This window comes from Trichechus manatus, unplaced genomic scaffold, assembly GCF_000243295.1.
Source record: "Trichechus manatus latirostris isolate Lorelei unplaced genomic scaffold, TriManLat1.0 scaffold00040, whole genome shotgun sequence".
Lineage (NCBI taxonomy): Eukaryota > Metazoa > Chordata > Mammalia > Sirenia > Trichechidae > Trichechus > Trichechus manatus.
In genome coordinates this window covers 17,630,944-17,650,450 of record NW_004443976.1, presented here as the reverse complement: position 1 = coordinate 17,650,450, position 19,507 = coordinate 17,630,944, and the positions used below count along the sequence as shown (strand labels likewise).

At 51.8% G+C, this 19,507-nt stretch overlaps 1 protein-coding gene across 3 annotated transcripts in view; it reads right to left on the bottom strand.

Annotated features, from left to right (window-relative positions):
• The window catches only part of SMG6 (SMG6 nonsense mediated mRNA decay factor), a 239,658-nt gene that overhangs the window by 3,276 nt on the left and 216,875 nt on the right, over positions 1-19,507 (bottom strand). For 2 of the 3 annotated variants that reach the window (XM_004376149.2, XM_023731156.1), the window contains 5 exons: positions 19,027-19,203; positions 15,060-15,206; positions 5,693-5,846; positions 2,506-2,717; positions 2,114-2,195 (listed from right to left, as the gene is read on the bottom strand). In XM_004376149.2, coding sequence (XP_004376206.1) covers positions 2,114-2,195; positions 2,506-2,717; positions 5,693-5,846; positions 15,060-15,206; positions 19,027-19,203 — 772 coding nt within the window. Of the gene's footprint in view, positions 1-2,113; positions 2,196-2,505; positions 2,718-5,692; positions 5,847-12,242; positions 12,707-15,059; positions 15,207-19,026; positions 19,204-19,507 lie in introns of those variants that run through there. The other variant, XM_023731155.1, reaches the window with a different exon arrangement.

Below are 19,507 nucleotides of genomic sequence, written 5' to 3'. Positions count from 1 at the left end.
GGAAAGGTAGAAGGCGGGTGTGATGGGAAGAGGCAAGGAGGTGTAGTGGCAGACAAGGAGAAAGGAGGTCATGGGTAAAGATGCTGAGATCACTCAACTGCCTGGGCCGGCCCCTCAGGGGTGTGAGCGTGGGCTGGTCTGGGGTGATGGTGTGCGGTGATATGTGGGGCTCCCAGCTGGCTGCCTAAGTCTGTATGCAGCCTCACCAGTCCTGCCCTGGGACTCAGACCAGGCAAGTCCCAGGCCTTAGGTCAGCCAACCAAGGCCCGATGTTGCTGGCAGGGGTCTGTAGGGGTTTCTGTGGATACTTTGAGACATTTTTAACAATAAACATCCTCTGTTTTGACACTGGTAACTTCACTTTGTTAGAAACCAGAGACTGTCATCTTGTCAGGCCCCATCCGCCATAATCCACATGATTTTAAAATTCAACATCGTTTACACATAAACATTTGGTGACGGTTTCTCTGTGAATCTGACAAGTTAATCTGCTAAGAATTCACACTGACAAATGGGGTTTGATTACACCAGCCGTTGCTGATGTAATTCTGATAGGGGCGGTCCCCAGGATGGCAATGGGTTCCTGCAGGCTGTTTGGGGTGAAGTGGGGGTGGGGAGATTAGTAGAGCCAAACGGCTCTGAGGCTGGGGTGGGGCCACGGCAGTATCCTAACCACACTTCCCAACAAGGCCTTCTGCGATCCTGCCCGCTCAGCCAGGCCTCCTTTTGACCACTTGAATACCCCAGGTCTGGCCTTACGGGACAGAACACACAAGCCATGCGACTTGTATCCTTCCAGATTTCTTTGTGCACATTTACTTTTCCTCCTATAACACTGGAATCATATCAGCCACATTTACTTTACTCACACTATGTATTTAAAGATCTTTCTGTATTGGCACAAACAGATATCCTTCATTCTTTTTAGATGAGTTTTTTAGTGTGGTCTCATCCCCCACCTCTCTTCCCCTAGCTCCCTAACTCTTTAATGCACTGGAGAGACTGGGCATGGCTGGGCCCCCCTGAGGAACAGCAGTCATGGGGCTCCTTACCAGCCCGATTCAGAGGCTCAGGCAGAGTAAGGAGCTGCACTAATGTGTGTGAGGTGGGAGGAGAGGCAGGAGAGAAGACACTCCCAGACCCATCTGAAAGCCAGGGCTAGGAAAATGAACACAGAAGAGAGGTGGGTGACAATGATTGAGAGAGAAAACAACAAGACTCTACACATAAGCAGACAGGAACCAAACGGTGAGAATGATCAGCTCTGCAGATGACACTGAGCTAGGAGGTCCTAGGAATTCTTTTCACAGGAAGAAACGCCAGAATTCTGGGAACCAAAAGCGCAGACAACACCTGAGCCTCAGTGATCCTGCGGGGCCGTGCAGGCAGGAAAGTTCACAGTGGAAGGCCTTTGAGCCAAAGATGGAATTCTGCTCATGAAAAAGCAGGTCTTGAAAACTGAGCTGAGGGCTCAGTCCCTACTCTCACCTCCCTCCAACTCCAGCCAGTGAGCAAAGTGCTGGAGTTCATGAAGTAGAGATTAGGAAGACAATGGCCACCATTCGCTGGTTAAGTACCTCTACCCTGGGCCTGATGTAGGGTCAACATCTAGAGATGAACTGAGGGGGCAGGGAGGTGAGCAGGGCCAAGAGAAGGGAGGTACGCCCCAGGGACCACTGGGGACTGTCCTCAGAGATGCAGAGGGCTGGGCTCCTTCAGGAGACCATGGCCGGAAGAAGCCACACTGAATCATAGAGATACTTCTGCTGTCAGAGAAAACTCACCGAGGCTCCGAGGAAGGACATGAATGCACACAAGGTAGGGATGCTCACTGCCTAGAGCCTGGCTCCCTGGGCTGGACTCATACCCAGTTGGCCCAGGGTCCACCTGGCATTCCTTGGGCGTGGGGTGGGGGAGCTGTGACAGGGAGGTCTGACCCTCAGGAGGGCAGGAAACTGGGCTGGCCTCTGGCTGGCCTCAGACCTGAGTCCTAATCCCTCAGGCTTCCTAGGTCAGGTCAGTGGAAGGCCCTTCTCCAGGACTGAGGGTGGGTAGGAAGAGGCAGGAAGGGGGATGGATGGTGCCGCTGCCCAGGAGAGCTGCCAAGCCATACCTTTGTTGGTGGGCATGAAGTCCTTAGCCTTGTCTTTGCAGTAGTGGAGGCAGCAGGAGAGGATCAGGTCATCGTTGTTACCCTAAAGGAAGACAGTGTGAGAAGTGCCACTGGGCAGGAGGGGGCGCCATGTGGAGGAGTCAGAGGTATACTCTCTGCCTCTGGGGCCCTAGGGAGGGTCACATCCAAAAGACCCTCCCATACTTGCCCTGGCCCTGCTTGGCTGGGTCTGGTCAGTGCCAAGGGTGACTGGGAAGACAAGGAACGCTTCCTATTGGACCTGATAGTGGCAGACCCCTTAGCTGCCTGGGCTGACCTTCCTTCAGTCCCTCCCTCCTGAAGACCCTGTTCTGGACGGGCTGTGGGCTCTCCCCTCATGCCGGGGATCTCACCAGCTGGCCAGTGATGTCCTCACTGCGGAAGGCGATGGATTCCAGTTCATTGCCACGGCTGGTCAGGGCCCGAAGGCAAGAATCCCGACTCTCAAATCGCCGCTCGAGGAACTCGATGGACTTCCGGGCCTTTTCCTGTACCACGCGGGCATAGCCCCCAGCCCGGTGGTCTGTCTCCTGCCCCTTGGCCAGGCCGTCCAGCTCATTGATCACTGATGGGACAGAACCCCATAAGGCATCAGTCTCAGCAATTATGTCTGCTCTCACCCTAGGCCTTGCTTTGTCCACTCACCTTCCTGGCCAGTCCCTTCCCATACCACAGAATCCACCCTGCCCTATAGGAGTCTTTCAATGAAACTACGGCAGGAGGGGAACTTAGGGGACAAGAAGTATCCCAAACTTTCCACAGTGCTCCCTCCCCTTTCTGCCTCATCCCCTTGGCCCTGTCCTCCTGGGAGGAACTTAAAGGGATTTTCTGGGGTTGCTATATTCTGAGGAAGAAACCTGGCCTCTCTACTGCATTCCTTAGTTATAGGATCCAATTCAGGGTCCCTCAGGAGAGGATGGGTATGCAGCAGTTGAAGGGAAAGAGAGGCACTCTCCTTCATCTACCTGGGACCCCAACCCCCAGGAGGGGCTTTTGGCTACTGCTGATGGCCATGTTCTACACTCCACCTCCATGGCAGAAGACAGCAAGGTCACCAAATGGGAAGCAGCACCCAGAGCCTCACTTGGAGGGGCCCTGACAGTCCCTCAGACCATGCCCTTGGCACATCTACCTCTTCTGATACTGCACGTGTGTGTGCGCGCACGCGTATGTGTGTCTGTCTGCTGCCTGCCTATGCGTCTGGGACGTGGCTTCATTTCTGGTGAAGATTCTTTCCAAAATTCCAGCCAAAAGCCTGAGGTCAAGTGGGAAATATGCACTCCTTGGGGGCTCCGGGAGAGTTTGGGGTCTGAGGCCTCTCCTCTGTGCAATGATTCACGGCCTGGGGAGTCGGCGTGAGCGCGCTGTTCCATGGTGAGCCTGGCACTCACTGTCTGGGTATTCAGAGAGACTTTTTGGAAAGGGCCCATGTGAGCGCACACACACGGACACACACACTGGATGCCCATGCTCTCAGCAACCTGAGGCTGCAGTATCTACACAATGCATGGCTGAGGGTGGGGGGTGGTAGTGGATGGTGTAGCAAACAGAACATCAAACAGGAAAAACTGGTATTCCATCCCAAAATCTGCTTTCCTGCTTCCAAGCTAAACAGGCTTCAAAGGGGAAGCTTGTTTGTGCTTCTGCACCAGGCAGAGCTTCTCAATGCTGGGGTCAGGCCTAAGGAGCACAGAGCAGGTTAAAGAGCAGAAGAAACAAGCAGGGAAAGCTGCAGGCTTAACCCTTTGCTGCTCGTGGCAGAGGGCATGAGTCCATTAAGGAAAGTGTTAGTGAATAGAAGTCCCCTTGATGTCCCCTGAGAGTCCAGAGGCCTGCCCAACTGTGGAAGGCTCAGGAGGCTGGCATGTGCAGCTGCAACAGAGCGGTCTGCTCCCAACACCACTGGAGCTCATGTATCTGTTCTGCGTATCCTCTGGGTTTTCTCGTGTGCTTGTTCCCTCCCCAGCAAATCTGGCTTTCCCTGCTGGACCATAAGTTCCTTAAGAACAAGGGCCGTAGCTCTGGTGTTCACTGGCTCCCACGAACAAGGAGACTGAGCACACAGTGGGGCACATCAGTGTTGGTGACCAAGGACCCTGCCAGCTGGGGGTGGTGTCTGAGGCTCCTTCTGAGCAACCTCTCCCAGCTACACCATTTCTGACCATTTAGCAGTGACCAATTCACTTTCTTCCTTGGAAATCTCCTAGGTAGCTGAGGCCTAGGAAAGCACAGAGAAATATTATCCTGTATCCTCTGGCCAGAGGATGGAAAGCCATCTCACCCGAGGACCCAGCAGGGGAAGACGGGAAGCTCGGGACAACTTAATGGTGTTGCTGCTCTGCCCTGGTGACAGAAGTTGCTCTACTTCTGAAGAACAGAAAACCTTCCCTTAGGTCTAAGAGCCTGGGTTTAAGAGGTTCTGGCCAGGCCACATGGGGAGGGGGAAGGAAGACGGGGAGGGTGGAGGCGGGGAGGAGGGCTGCTTCAGTGCCAACATTCTCAGGTGGTGCTAACGTGTTTCCCACAACCCCCCAGGGTTCTGCAGCCTCTGCAGGGGCGGATGTTTCCTGCCCTTTGTTTCCACCCCCATCTGGCACTAAGACACTTGGGACTGGGAGGGAAGGCCCAATGGAACATCTTGGCATGGATGTCAGAGGTGGCTTGGCAGGCAGACTGCCAGTCTGGCAGCTTTACCAGAGGACAGGGCTTCCAAACTTGCTCCAAGTGGCTGCTGAGAGGGGGACATTAAAAAGCCTGGGCTTCCAATCATCTCCCAGACTTTCTTTCTCCACAGTGTAGCCATCAGCTAGATCAGACAGAAGCCCAGTGCCCAAAGCCCAGGGTCCTGAGGCTGACCCACCACAGAGCTCTGAGAACCAAGGACCTCGACAGTTCCCTGGAATCAGAAATCTGGGAGGCCCAGCTGGAATCCTCCGGTCAGGGGGTTGGAAGCTAGCTGGGTCCCAAGATGGTGACCCTGCACCAGCACTGATGACCAGACAGGAATCCACAGGTAGGAGCTGAGGGCTTGCTCTGGATGGTGCCCATCGGTCTGGCCTTAGGGTGACATTGGCCAGAAGAATGCTACCTCGAACCTACAGAATGATCATGAAAAGCTACAAGATAATCAGACCAAAGGCATCTAACCACTTCAAAATCCTCCCAGCCTCCCTGCCAGACCACCCAGCAGCACTGCCGTTATCTGCCAGGGCTTAGTGTTTACCAATAACGGGAACCAGCTTTGCTGTTTTACTGCAAGCTTTATAAGGATAAAAACAAGGGCTGGGCTCATGCAGCCTCTGGTTGCTGGGACACAGGAGTTCATTTGCTCAAGCAGTTTAAGCCATGGATCAGCCATAATAATCTGAACTGCTTTGATTATTAAACAATTTTCCTTGCCCCACGCATTCCCTACTTCCCTGCAAATCCTGTCTTACACACACACAGCAGGGCTCTGCCTGCCTGGCCTCGGGCCGCAGGGCATGTGTGTGGAGGGTGCTGTGCACGTGCAGGCCACTCTGGCCCTCCCGCCTGACTCACCGATGAGGGGCACCACCAGGATGTACTTCCTGCTCTCCAGCAGCCGTGCCAGACTGGCCAGGTGGTCAATGAAGCCGTTGGTGTCTGGGACGAGGAACAGGGGTCTGATCTCGAGCTCCATCTGCCTCATCTGACTCTGGTCCTCCAGGACAGCCTACAGGGACACAGAATGGTGAGTGAGCCAGTGAGCAGGCGAGCCAGGGCCCTGACTCCACAGTGTGTCAGCATCCTGCCCGAGTGAACCTCCCCCCACCCCCAGAGTAGCAGCAAGCGCCTGTCAGCGACTGGGCAGAGCACTGCAATGAAAACCAACACAGACCAAATGGCCTGGGACTGAGAAAGCACTGGTGATGGTGTCTAGAAGTCAGACCTTGGGCTAAGATCAACAACAAGGGAAGGCTAGGTTCCCTGGAGGATATGAGAGAGGTTTCACATATATTGGCAGCATACAGAGGAGTACTTCTCAGTGCAGACACTTATGTATATCCAAAGCAGAATTTGTTATTTCAATTTACTTTACTGTGTAGCTTAAAAAAATAAAAAAAGTTAAGCTCAAAGGCTAGACAAAGAAAGTGATGCTGACAATGAATAAATAGCAAACAAAATCTCCCATAGCAGCAGGAGTCTATCAGTGTTGATAATTCACGTGTTTGCAGAGAGCAACACCCAGACTGATCACAATCGTCACCTCCTTCCCCTTGACCAGCTCAGTGGTTTCTAAATGCTGGTGTTTTGTGTTCTATTTTGCTCCTTTGCTACAACCCTGTAAATCTATACTATTATTCACTTAATGTTTTTCTTTAAAATGACTTTACGTCAACTCACTTTTTTTTGCTTAGCATCTTCCTGAGCAGTGATGTCTGTGGTATCAAGGATTTGACATCCTACTAATGTTCACTAGTGCATGCTAAATTTTCATAACAAAAAGTCAAAATGACTTCTATGCACCACTTAAAAACCACCTCACACATCACCAGTGGTCTGAACCCCACACCTCGGGAAGAGCGCTGCCTTGTGCACGCTAGCCTCACAGACTTGTGTCTTTCAGGGAACCTCTGGGCACATGTGTGAAGCCCAATTTTCTCACATCTGACAGAGCCTTACGTGTGGCAGTGGCCCTTCAAGAGAGCTCTGGGTATGTCCATCAGTACACAAACACGGTCACTATTGGGCTACTTCCTCTTCTGGGGACCACAGCCAAGAGACAACTGATTTCGCTGGCATCTGCCCAGACAGCTTGCTCCCTGTGTAGAGTCGGAGGGCACAAACACAAACCTGGCAGGGGCCAGGCGAGCAGGTACCAGCCCTGACATGCCCTCTTATGGCCTTCTGCCACACAGAAATTTGCAGAGATGCAGAGACGTGCAGGTGTGAGGCAGGGGAAGTAGATGTGCGTGCCAACTGAGATGAGGCCCACATTGCTGGGCCCTGGCCACTAACAGTCAGTGAGGAAGGCTGCTCAGGTTTCACTGACAATGACAGTAAAACTGAAAGGGCATGGCTTCAAGTGATGGGGGTGGCTTCTCTGTGACCCGCCAGGGACCTCTCCCTATGAGTAAGGCGATGCTGCCATTGCCACCACAGCTGGTGGAAGGCACAGGCCACAGAACGCTGGCAGGCATGAGAAATGAGCAGACGGGGCCTCTCAAGTCGCAAGTCTTCCTATTGATCTCACCTCATTGGGGGAAAGTACCACTGCTGCTGGCCACCCTCCCAGGAGACCTGGGTCACTGCCCCACCCCACCGGGCTGCCAACTAGAAGGTGACACATATTCCACCGAACTTGGCTTGGGTATTTTCTAAGAGGAGGAAATGGTCCCTGCTCAGGTTCAGTTAACAAGTCCCTGCCCTTTCTCCTTCACACATACAGAGCATCAGCACTCCTCTTCCTCATTTCCCTGGGCCTTGATGTTTTCCAGCCAGCTCCCTGAGACTCCTGTACACATCTCAGTTCTGCCTTGAGAAATGACACTCCAACCTTGCTTTGACTTTATCAAGAAAGTGGAACTGATGGCCAATTTTTTCCACATGAACAGTTAGCTCCCCAAACCTTCCGCCAGAAGAACCTTCAGTACTGGCAGTGGAGATGAGGCCTTTAGCCAGGTGGCCAAGGGAGGCTGAGTCCACCTGGGTGTTTGATGACAGAAGAAAAACACAGCAGCAGGGACTGGAGAAGCTCTAACTGTCTAGAGTTCTTGGAGCTCTGGCTCAGGGTCAGAAAGGTGAACAGACCACAGTCTCTCGGGGAGGTGGCAGCCTTTCTGGTTCCCCTGGGCAGGGTGGGGTCATGCTGTGTGAGGGTGGTCAGAGCTGTGCTGCCATCATCCGGTCCCAGGGACGCCCGCAGACAACTTCCCTTAACCTGGCTCTGCCCAGTGAGTCACCACACAACTGCTTCCTGTTCCCCACATGCCCTCACGGAGTCTCAGGAGATAAAACGAAGCTGCCCCTCTCCTCCTGGGGTACCAGCGGGCCTCTGGGGGTCACACACGGGTCACAAGTCTGGCCCAGTCCCCTCAGAAAGAATAGCAGACTGAAGAGGTCTTGGGAGTCTGTAAGCACTCCTATGGGTGTCTGTATTTCCGGCCCTTTCTGAGTGGCGCTGTGTGTGTGTGTGTGTGTGTCTGTGTGTGTGTGTTTAGCATTTGCCCTCCCAACTTTTCCAGATTTTACCCGTCAGATTCCTGGCAGCTGTGCACGGCGCCTGTGCCGGCCGTCACGTCCCATTCCGATCTCTGGGTCGCACGGTGAGAGAAGGACACAGGATGCGCAGGGAGTGAAAAAGTGATGTCGGTGGGGAGACTGCCAAGTCCCCACTCACAGCCGTGGGACGCTTGGGGAGAAGGGGGAAGCATGCTGCTGTGGAGTTCAGAGGCCGGTAGTGAGATTTATTTTTGTTTGTATGAGTAAAAAGCTACAGAAGCCTCTGGTAAGGGTGAGGGGGTGCCATCGGAATGCTGTGATTCAGAGAGATGGGCCTTGGCCATGAGTCAAGTGTGCTGACCCGGAAGGAGAGTTCCACAGTAACCCTTTTAACTGCAGCTAAGGCTAGGCCACAATGGCCTTTGGACAGTGTACTGGGAACCCAAGGGAAGCACAGACACCGAGTCCAACCCACGGGAATGGGCACTCAACTGCCATAAAGTGAGAAAGAGAAAAAGACCTTTTCTCTGTTTCTGGGAGGTGCTAGGTAACCTACTTTCTCTGAGATGTGGGCGCATCCTTGAGCAAGCTGGTGGGAACCTGGGAAAGAGATGAGACACAACAACCTCTTATGAGGAAACCAATTGGCTTGGGTCCCCAGGAAGGGTGCTCACATTTGGGGGCTAAGTTCCTTCTTCTATGCAGTGGGGATGAATTTGTTACGTTGATCTGTTTAAAACTGAGACACTGAGAATCACAAACACAGATAATGTAATTAGATCACACAAGAGTTGTGGAACTTGGAGAACCCAGATCACTAGGCAGAGCCAGACCAGGAAAAAGCCTTCTTTGGTCTTCCTTCTGCTTAGCGGCTCCACAGGGAGGGAGGCAGCTTCCTTCCCTCTATAGGGTGATGGAATATTCATCCCCGGGCCTCTCTGGCCAGAGCAATGTCTTCACCAGAAACAGGTTTTGTAACATAGCAATTTTTCACATTCACCTTATATGTGAAAATACCTAGCAAAGTGCCTGATATAGGTATTAGTAACTTAACAAATGTCAGTTTCCTTTCTTCCTGTCCAACTCCATTTTCAGCCTCTATGAATCCAGGAGGGTAGATCTCTGGGGAAACCACTAGGGAGTAGAACTGAGGATGGGGAGGGGAAAGGTGGGGCAGAGGACTGTTGATTTGTTGATTTCTACTGTAAGACTCACAGTGGAGTGTGAGTGTGTGTATTAAACTATGTAGATATATATTTGTTTAATGAAAAAGTAGAAATGAAATAAAAAATAGTTTGTGAGATAACCACTGGCAGGCAGTTCCTTCTTGTTCCAGCAGAAATCAAAGGGAGCAGATACTGCCTTTCTTTGCTATAGAAAGCAGGGCAGAGCCACCAGCTTCCCCTGGGAGCAGTGGGTTAGCATTGTCACTTGGGGTGGATTGCTAATGGGAAAATTGCTGCTTAGGATCCCTTCTCTACATGTCCAAAGTCACTACCACAGAGATTCACATTTACTTGCTTTCTTTTTTAAAGTTATAATTATAACGACTTGTTTGTTATTTCTTGTTTTATGAGGATTGAGCTTATTTTCAAACTAGACTGTAAGGTGCTCAGGGAGACTACCTTCTCTTCTTGCACAGCTTGATATTTGTTAGGAGCTCAATAAGCTCAATCACAGAATCTCAGAGGTGAAAGATAATCTGATTGAATTTGATCTGCTAACTCTTGGTCTGAGAAGGCCAAAGAGGGTATCCTTTCCTGATGGAGAAGGAGTGAGAGGGCTAAGTATGACACCCAACAGCAGCCTAAGGGTGTTCCACCAGTGGCCCGACCATCCTGTAGAAGGATAGGACCTTGTGGATGCTGCTGGAGCCAGGGAGGTGGGGGTGGCTGGAACAAACCAGAGACCCAGCACCACAGTCTGAAGGGACGAGGGAGCAGGCTCTGGTGGGGAGGGCGGTTGCCCGGCTCTGCAGGCTGATGTGCTTTCCTGCCCCGGCGTGAACGTGCCCCTGGCCTGGTAGTGCACTGGCTTCCACCCTGTCTCCGACAGCTAGGAGCCAGGGCTGAGTGTCTGCCTTCCGCTAGCTTCCATACAGGTGTGGGGGGCTCTGTAGATGCCCCATTGTTCCATAATGACCCCCCCCAGCTGGGTGGCAATGTGAATGGGCTGCAGCTATATTTAGAGTGAAACTCCTGGGGCCACCACAAAGGAGTGACTGCATCTTCAGGAGGGGTGGGCGGGCGGGAAGGGGACAGGGGAGCAAAGCTATTTTCAGAACACATGTCATTGCTGGCTACAGAGCAGGACTGTGGCCATAACGCTGAGGGGAACAATAGCTGTGGCCAGAGGAAGAGCCTGTTATGTTTCAGGTGGGATGTTTGCAACTGCTCAGGAAACCTGACCCCGCCCGACAGCAGCACAAATCACAGCAAACCCTCATGGAGGCAGCGAGGAAGAGGCGGGGGGATTCACAGGGCCAGGGCCAGCATGAGGTGCCAAGAGGCTCCGCCTCTTGCCTGAAGGAGGATTTTCAGTGACCGCTTTGCCCAGGGGGCCTGGTGAGGAATGAAGCACTTCTGACCAATTTCCCAGACAAACCATCTACCCTGTTCTGGTCTCTGGATACCTCCCAAGAATGGCAACGGGAATGAAAAGAACTCAGGCGGAAAGCAGCAAGGTGGGCAGAACCAATGCAATATGAAGAGCTGTCTCTGGCAACAAGGCAAAGCCTGGACTGAGCCTGAGTGCAGCCTCAACTCCCTGGGTAGGGGGGCTTGGCCCCCCCCCAGCTTCCAGGGGCCTGCCTGGGCTGCAGCTCCAGCTGCATAGGCCCAGAGAGCTCCCCACACCCCTTTTCTGACCTCCAGTCGGCCCCACTCACCAGCCTCTGTGCAACGCCGGAAGCAGGGAGGGATAGGCTGCGGAGCGGGGCCAGGCCTCACCTCCCCCAGCCCCCCAGATGAGCTTGGGCCCAGGGGTCTAGGTGGGAGCAGGGAAGACGGGGTGTGGCAACAGCCCTGGCTCTCACTTGGACTTTACAGCCATCATGGGGGCCACGAGGATTTTTTCAGCCCCATCTTCATATCCCCTTCCCCAAACATGTGTGGTTCCTGTTTTGCTGCATCTGTAAAAGGCGCTGGGAGCTGGGGACTTGCCTTACACCTCTCGGCTAACACCCCTGGAGACTGATGGAGTTCAGAGCAGTGTTAATTTATAGCCCATTGCTCCGATCTGAATTCACTTGCTGCTTCTCTCTTCCTTATTGTATTAGTGTGACCCAGGTACCTGCCAACAATAATGGCCTCTTGAGCTAGGAGCCTCTCCCCTACTCCCAGGACAATTTATACCTTTTCCTTGGGTCTCTCCCCTTAAATTAAACAAAAAGAGGAAAAATAAGAAAAGGTTAACATGGGTTTGGAGCGCTGAAGCCCCCGTGGTTCTGGGCAGGGAGCCAATGGCCCGAGGGCACACACATGTGTGTGCTCTCCCAGAAGGGCCTTCACCGGCCCTGTTTTACAGCCACCTCGGCACAGACTCCAGGGTTCACGCATATGGCCAGACAGATGTGTCTGGCTTACGTTCAAGGCTGGAAAATGAAGAATTATGGAAGTGAAGGGCCCCGGGCATTAAAAAGGGGGGGGGGGGGGGGGGAATTTTTCCTCTGCTGAGAAATCCTCCTGTGGCTGTGAGGCTGGAAGAAGGAGGCGGACAGGAGGCAGGGCCGCCAGCAGTGGTGTATGTGGGGCCTGTTCTTAAAGGCGCCACAGCACCCCAAGCTCTGGCCAGCCCCTAGGAGGCCCTCAGTGCTGGGGCCTGAGCAGCCTCCTCTGAGGGAGCTGATGGGGAGAACAGGTCTCCTAGACAGGGGCAGCCAGGGGCGCTGGAGGTCACATCTTACAGAAGACCTCCTACTTGTACGGTACTGCTTGTTGCTGGGAGAGGAAAAGCTGAACACAGTGCTCTAGACAGGTTCAGATCCCTCATTATGTGCTCCCATAGCAGAAAGGTAGCATTTTTTACCTCTTTTTCCTAACAACACTGGTTCACACTTCAAATCACTTGTTTAAACACTGGTTTCTCCTTGTACACTCTGGAAGGTGGCTTTTTTTTTGCTCACTTCTGTGTCTCCCAACCACTAGCATAGTATATGTTCAATACCACTTGCTAAACTGAAGACCTGGTCCCTGATTCCAAGGCATCCACAATACAGTGGGAGAAGCAAGCCCAGAAAGAACTGTAATCCGAGACATGATATAAGTTTCACAAATGAAGTATAAATCAATGCTACAGGAACACTGAGCAGAGAGCGATGAATTCCTCCTGGGGGGATCTGACGAAGGCTTCATTGGGGAGATGGAGTTTCATCTGGGGATTGAAGGAGGAATAGAATTTCAACAGGTAACAGGAAATGTGGAACAGGAAACGGGTACTCTGGTTTGAGGGAACGGCATTAACAAGACCTAAGAGTGGGAAAGGGCAGAGCAGGTTTGGGGGACAGTGAGCAGAGAAGAAGGTTAGTGTTGCTGTCCAGGCAGGGGTGCCTGCGTGTCTGGATGGACACCTGACAGCTCTGACAGCTACTGTCTCATCTCGGCCTCTAAGCAGTAGATGCTATCACCATTTTCATTTTGTAGACAGGAAAACAGGTTCAGAGAAGGTAAATCATTTGGCCAATGTCACACAGCTAGTAAAGGCTCATGCGGGATGAAGTAGTGGGAGAAGAAGCTGGAAAAACTGAGAACGGATGGCAAAGCCTTCAATGCCATAATAAGGAATTAAACTTCATTTTATTGGTCAAACAAAGGCATTGATGATTTATGAGCAGGGCAGTGGCTCTTTTGGGAAGACAATGATAAAAACATGTATGATGCACTGGAGGCAGTAGATGATAATATGACCGTGTACTGCATGCCTCCAGGAGGTGCCATTCACAGATTACAAGATAAATGGCACCCCCTGGAGTTGTACAATGTTGAGACCTTGATTGTTACAATTCAAGCAAGCACCTGAACTATAATAGTAGTAGGCAATGGGAACAGAGAGGAGAAGACGGAATAAATGAGTGAATAAACAGCATTCGATAAGAAATTAGATACAAGGGTTAAAAGCCAGGCAGAAACTTCAGATGATGCTCTAGTTGCTCCCATCTATTAAGTCATCGAACAAATGTTTGCTGAACATCATCAACTCAGCTCGCTGAGACTAAACAGTAAGAAGGAAGGAAGGAGACCAGAGAAAGCATGGTGGTGAGGAAACCTATGGTGGAGAGAGAGAAAAGACAAGGGTTTATTTGTACTAAATGAAGTCGGAGGAAGGTGGTTTCAGGGTCAAAGCTACTGGTGAGTCAACTATGAGGAGGCTGAGATCTGATAAAGACAGGTTCTGGTAGGTTCTGGCACAATGTTCTGCAACTGCTGGGTTGAGAGTGAATAGGAAGTCAAGGAATTGAGGTGGTGAGTATAGATGGGACTTTTGGGAAGACTGAGGGTGAAAAAGAGAAGAGTCACAGGGCAGAAGCTGGAGGATGAAGAGGACCTGAGGGCCACAGCAGTGGTTTACATGCAGATGCACAGAGCCAGCCTCCATGATGGATAATGCTGGTCGAGGTATTACACACACTTGATTCCAGCGGGAACATGAATATGTCTGAGGAATGATGGATTCCAACTGCTATTCATTCTGTTTCCCAGGCCAGGACTCTGTCTGAGGGGCTATTAGACTGTCAGACCACAGTGACCATTTATGGAGCACACACTACATGACATGCATTGTGCCAACCACTTGGCAAGCACTGTCTTACTTCAGCCTCACAGCGAATCTGAGACATAGGCACTGTTACCACTTTCACTTTATAGACGAGGAAACAGGCTCAGAGAAGCTAATAACTTGCCCACCATCACAGAGCAGTAAGTGGTGGAACTTGGACTGCAGTCAGGTCTGCCTGATCACACGCTCTTAGGCCCTGTGCCAAAGGAGAGGGGCAGCTGAAGACAGACTTGAAAACAGACATTCCTAAAGAGGCTGAGGGGAGTGGCCTGATGCATCCCCATGCATAGAGTTAGTCATTAAACGAGGGAGCACGACCAGCTCTTCTCTGTTTCCTCTGAGTCCTAGATAAAAGGAAGTGAGCTGGGATATCCAGAAATAAAAACTTGCTGGAAATGAGGGTACGGTGCACGGGAGGGCTGATGGTGGAGGAAGTCCTCGTGTGGAGATTAAGTAGTTTCTCTCTGGGAGGGTGAAGACAGTGTTCTGTCTAGAGGGGGCTCTTCCATTACACTGGGAATCCAGATAAGTAGACTGTGCTATGACATCCTCTCCCCTGAGAATACGTGCTCTCAACTCCATGGCCTCCCCGGGAGGAGGACCTGGATAAGGCGCAGGTGAACTGTGAAACCTGTGAAACTGTATGAAAGATCATATACGTGTGGTATGCTTGAGTATGTATTTATAGATCATCACTGGGGGAGAAGCTTTTATCAGATTTTCTGAGAAGACCCTGACCTTGCCTTGGAACCCAGGAGAGGGAGGCCCCAGGCACCAAACATGCTACCAGAATTTAGTGGTGGAGTAAGAAAACAGCAGGGTGGTGCTAGACAGGACACTGTGAGACCCTTCCTGAAAGGGTCCTGCTCACCCCTATCCCTTGCGCACACCCCCACCATACTCTATACAGCCACCACCTCGTTGGGTAGCACCCTTGCCAGACAGGCCCCACCTGGATCTTTTCTTGGCGACGCTGCTGCTCCGCTATCTTCCTGGCCAGAGCCAGTTTCTTGGCCCGAAGTTCCCTGATGTCATCCTCACCCCCACTGCCTCCAGCCTCTGAATCTTCCTCAAAGTCTTCAATCACCACGTCCTCCTCCTTTGGGTGGTGGTGCCGACAGGGGAAAGAGGACACTGTGAGCCCAGGGCGTTTACCAAACCCACCCTTCTGCCATTTCAGGCATCCCCCACCATTCCCTGCAAAGGGCCCCTCAAGGTGTGTGCTTCCCTCTACTCAGGTAGAGAGGGGGTAGACAGAAGCTGTCACTCTTCCTCCCAAATTGCTCCCCTTTGTACTTTAGGGCTCTTTCCTCTTAACAGAGTCACAGACACATACACATACATACTGCATGCCTGCCCACTCACACACATATATATGGCCATGCTTTCACTCAAAGCTCTTCATTCTTCTTGCATACTCATAAGAGCAAACTTTGAGCCTATTTTCATTTTGAAATCACCAAAGCGGGGAACAACAGAGAGAATTAAACCACTCAATTTAAATCTAATTCATGCTAATGATCTGATAGAAATCAACTCTGCCCAACAGCTGGGAGTTAGGCGTGGACATTCCCTCATCCCAGACCAGACTGAGTCAGGGAGTAGATGCTCTAGCTCAGCAGACCTTGCCCTGGTTTCTTTTTAAGATCACGGCCTGGTGGTAAGGGAGCTGCACGGCCCCATTATGGGAGTTCACACGACATGACTTTGCTCAGCTGCTCTCCCTGGGCCCCGCAGGATAGGAGGTGGCTGGCTAGCATCAGGCGCCTGCTGCCAGGCTGGCGGAGCATTCCCCAGGGATGGCATCTCCCCACGCACAGCCACTGCTCTCAGAACCGCCACTCTCTGGGTGGTCCCAAGCTCCATTCCTCACGCTCTCACTTTTGGCCTTGGTCAGTAGAGAACATGCAGCTGGCCAAGCAGCTTCCTTTGAGGGACAGTGTTAGCGCGGGTACATGGGGAGGGATTTAGCAGGAGAAGATTCCTGTGTTTCTAACTGGGTGATAATTATGACAATGGTTATGATAGTAACAGCTACCATTTACTGAGGGCTTATGATTGGTCAGGTACTGGGCTAAGCACTGTTCATGTATTAACTCATTCAATCCTCACAACCACTTGTGAAATGGGTGCTGTTATCATCTCTACTTTATAAGTGAACAACAAGAGTTAAATAACTTGCTCAAGGTCACATAGCTATAGGCGGAAGAGCAGGGATTCAAATCCAAGTGAGTCTGACTCCAAGTCTGTGCTATTACCTAATTCTGGGCAAGTAGCACTGGGCTGGGGTCCTTTTTCCAAAAGGTACCTCTTTGGGTTCTCGTCACTATTACAAAGTCAGCCTGAATGTGGACCATAAGCCCAGATCCAGGCCTTAGTGGCTCAGTTTCACCAGGCCTCCCATAGGCCTGCCCTGGGCCCATTCAGTACAGACTTCTCTCTCCTCTCACTGTGTATCACAGATGATATTCAGATGGATTCTCTTGGCTGAAAGTGGTTGGTAGGGTGTGTGGGTGATGGGAGGTATTTTGTTTTGGGAGCAGAATCCAGGGGTAGGGAGATGGGTGTTTCGGTAGCATCCCTGAGGACTCTGTTCTGTTCATGAAGGATGATGTCTGAAGGAACAGCTTCCCTTCTGCCTCCCAATCACCTTAAGTGATGCAGTCCTACAGTTGGGGGAGAGATGAGATCTCAAGATAGGGCCAGAACTGCCACTATCCTAAGAGGTCTCAGGGGCCTGGGGTCTGTCCACAGTCACCACTCATCTGGCAACAGGCTTGCTACAGTGTCACAGGGTGCACCTCCAAAGAGGCCCAGGGCCACGGGAAGGAGGAAGGCTCTCTGCATACTCACTTCCTTGTTCACAGGGCTAACCTGGACTGGAGTGAGTGGAACAGGATGCCTGACTGGCCCGTGGGGGAACACAGCCTGCTCTGATGAGGGATCTACAGGGCTATCATGGGGCCTAGAAGGAGCCGGAGGTCAAAAGAGGGTCAGAGAGGCTTGTCTGAGATTCGCTCAGCTCTCACAGCAAACGAGGAAGTACAGGGTTATGAAATTACACAGACCAGGGTAAGTAGGGTTTCCCAGGGGCCACTAACATAAAGGAACCCAGCAGGCTAGTGGGAAAGGAAGAAGTGGGTAGCTTGGTGTGGGTCACAACCTTTGCCTGGTCAATAAGTCTTAGAAGGAGGGGATAGTGTGACACAGACAAGATCTGGGAGCAGAGCTGTTCTGTTCCTTCTAAGACAGGAGGAGACCCTTTTGGCTTTTACACTGTACCCCTACCTCTGAGCCTTACTTGCCTAATCTGATTTGGTACTACAGGCTCTGCTGTCCAGAGGACGTCTCTTGCAGCCATCCTGAGGACTAGCCTTGCTTATCTTTCATTGCCTGCCTCAGCCTTAGAGTGTGGATGAGATAACAGACTGAGGTGTTGTGCCACCCCTGCTTCCCTACACCGTGCCCAGGGCTTGGGTGGCACTGCTCTGCCACAGCTGAAGCCTAGACACTCAAATGGCTTTAGCAACTCCACTGTCTCCTCCCACGCTGACAGCTCATTCTTTCCCGTTATTCCCTGCCCAGGTTTCATCTGGAAGAGTCTCGAATCCTGGGCTCAGCTTTACCCCTGGAACCACCTCTGTCCTGGAAGCTGAGCCCTATGTCATCAGGGGAGGGGTGGAGTTCTCCAGCGATTCTAATGAAGGCAGTCCAAGACTTTGCTGCTCTTAAGACTCTGAACCAAAGGTGGCCACTCTATCACTGCCTCAGATCACAAATGACAGCTTCCAGCTGACATCTGGCTTCTCTGGCCTGTTGCTGATTTCATCCCTGTACCCCACCCTGCTTCACCAGGCGCTTGAGACTGCTGTGCGCCAAATGACTGTGTTGGCCTACGGGTGACCTGGCCTCTGGCTAGAATCACTTCTGTTCCTTCCCTAAGTCCCATGTTCCTTTCCACCTAAGTCCCCTGTCTTTAACACTGTGGGGTAAAAGAAGGAAAGAGTCAACCTTCAGGTGAAAGTGAGGTGTGTGTGCATACACATCCAGACAGTTACTCACACCCAGACACACAGCAGGACAGCTGGCAGTGATATTAAACACATATATGCTCTGACACCATCACACACTCACACTGACCAAGAACCCACAGACAGCAGGGAGCTGGCAGCAGTGTTCAATGTAAACTGACACACAAACCCAGCACATACAGACCCACATCAACAATCGCACCCAGAAAGATACATACAGGCATGGCATGGCAACTGCCAGTGGTGTTTATGGGGTGGTACACAGGCATGAGCGTGCCCACACACACACACACACACACACACACACACACAGAGGCATGCACGAGTGGCCTGAAGTGAAGCAAGGGCTACAGGAACAACCAAGGGCAAACAAACAAGAGGAGAATTCCTTAATCACATCAGGATGTGCTAGCAGGGAGGGAGGGAGTGAGAGAGGGGAGAGAGGGGGTGATTTTCCACAGGGGCCAGCAATGTCAGCTCTTCCTGTACGTGTGCTGGAGGCTGGAGTTCAGGCCTGTGCTGCACTGCACTCCACACATCTATAAACTTGATCCTCAGGCTGAACCCTAACACCCCCCTCTCTCTACTCCCTTTCCTAAGCCTCCAGAGCTGCACATTATTAAACTCTCTTTCCCTCCCTTCTCCTCCAATGCAACATTAAAAAGAAGCATCTGGAACTCGTAGTGGAATGAGATGGAGGCACTGGGGTGGGACTGGCAGAAAGGGGCACCAGCAGAGTGCACTCTTGAGAAGCTGGCTGGTCGTATTAATACAGACACTGCTCTGAGCAGTTATAAATAACCAGGAGATGCAGCCGAAGCCCTGGGCAGCGCAGGGCTGGGGTGGGGGCGCTTCCCTCTGCTGTAGCGCGCTCTTCCCGCACAGTACCTCATCTTCCAGTTGTTTTCCCTCTTGGCTTCCCACTTCCTTTCCCATGGTGTCTGGGACGGGTGCCACTGACACATATTTTCCACCCTTGAATGCCAGCAGAGGCTCTTCTTGTCCACAAAGGGCTTCCAGAAAATACTTCAGCACTGTGACCCTTTTGCAGTCGGCTGCAATAACCTACAGGGTGAGAGAGAGAGAAGAAAAATACTATTTTCTGTAAGGGAAGATGAAGATGAGAGAGACTGCTGGTTGAGGGCACATGAGAAATGTGTCAAAGTTACTGGGCAAAGGATACAGACTGAGTGAGTGGGAGTGTGTGTGCGCGTGTGAAAGATGGTGAGTGAGGGCCAAGGGTGGGTTAAGGACCAAGCTCTTCTGAAGAAATAAAGTTACCACCCGTCTCTCTGGGGTACCAGACAACCCCAGCACCAATGTCAGGGGCCTTCTCAGGTTTTGCCTTTCTTTTATTTTAGTTCTGATA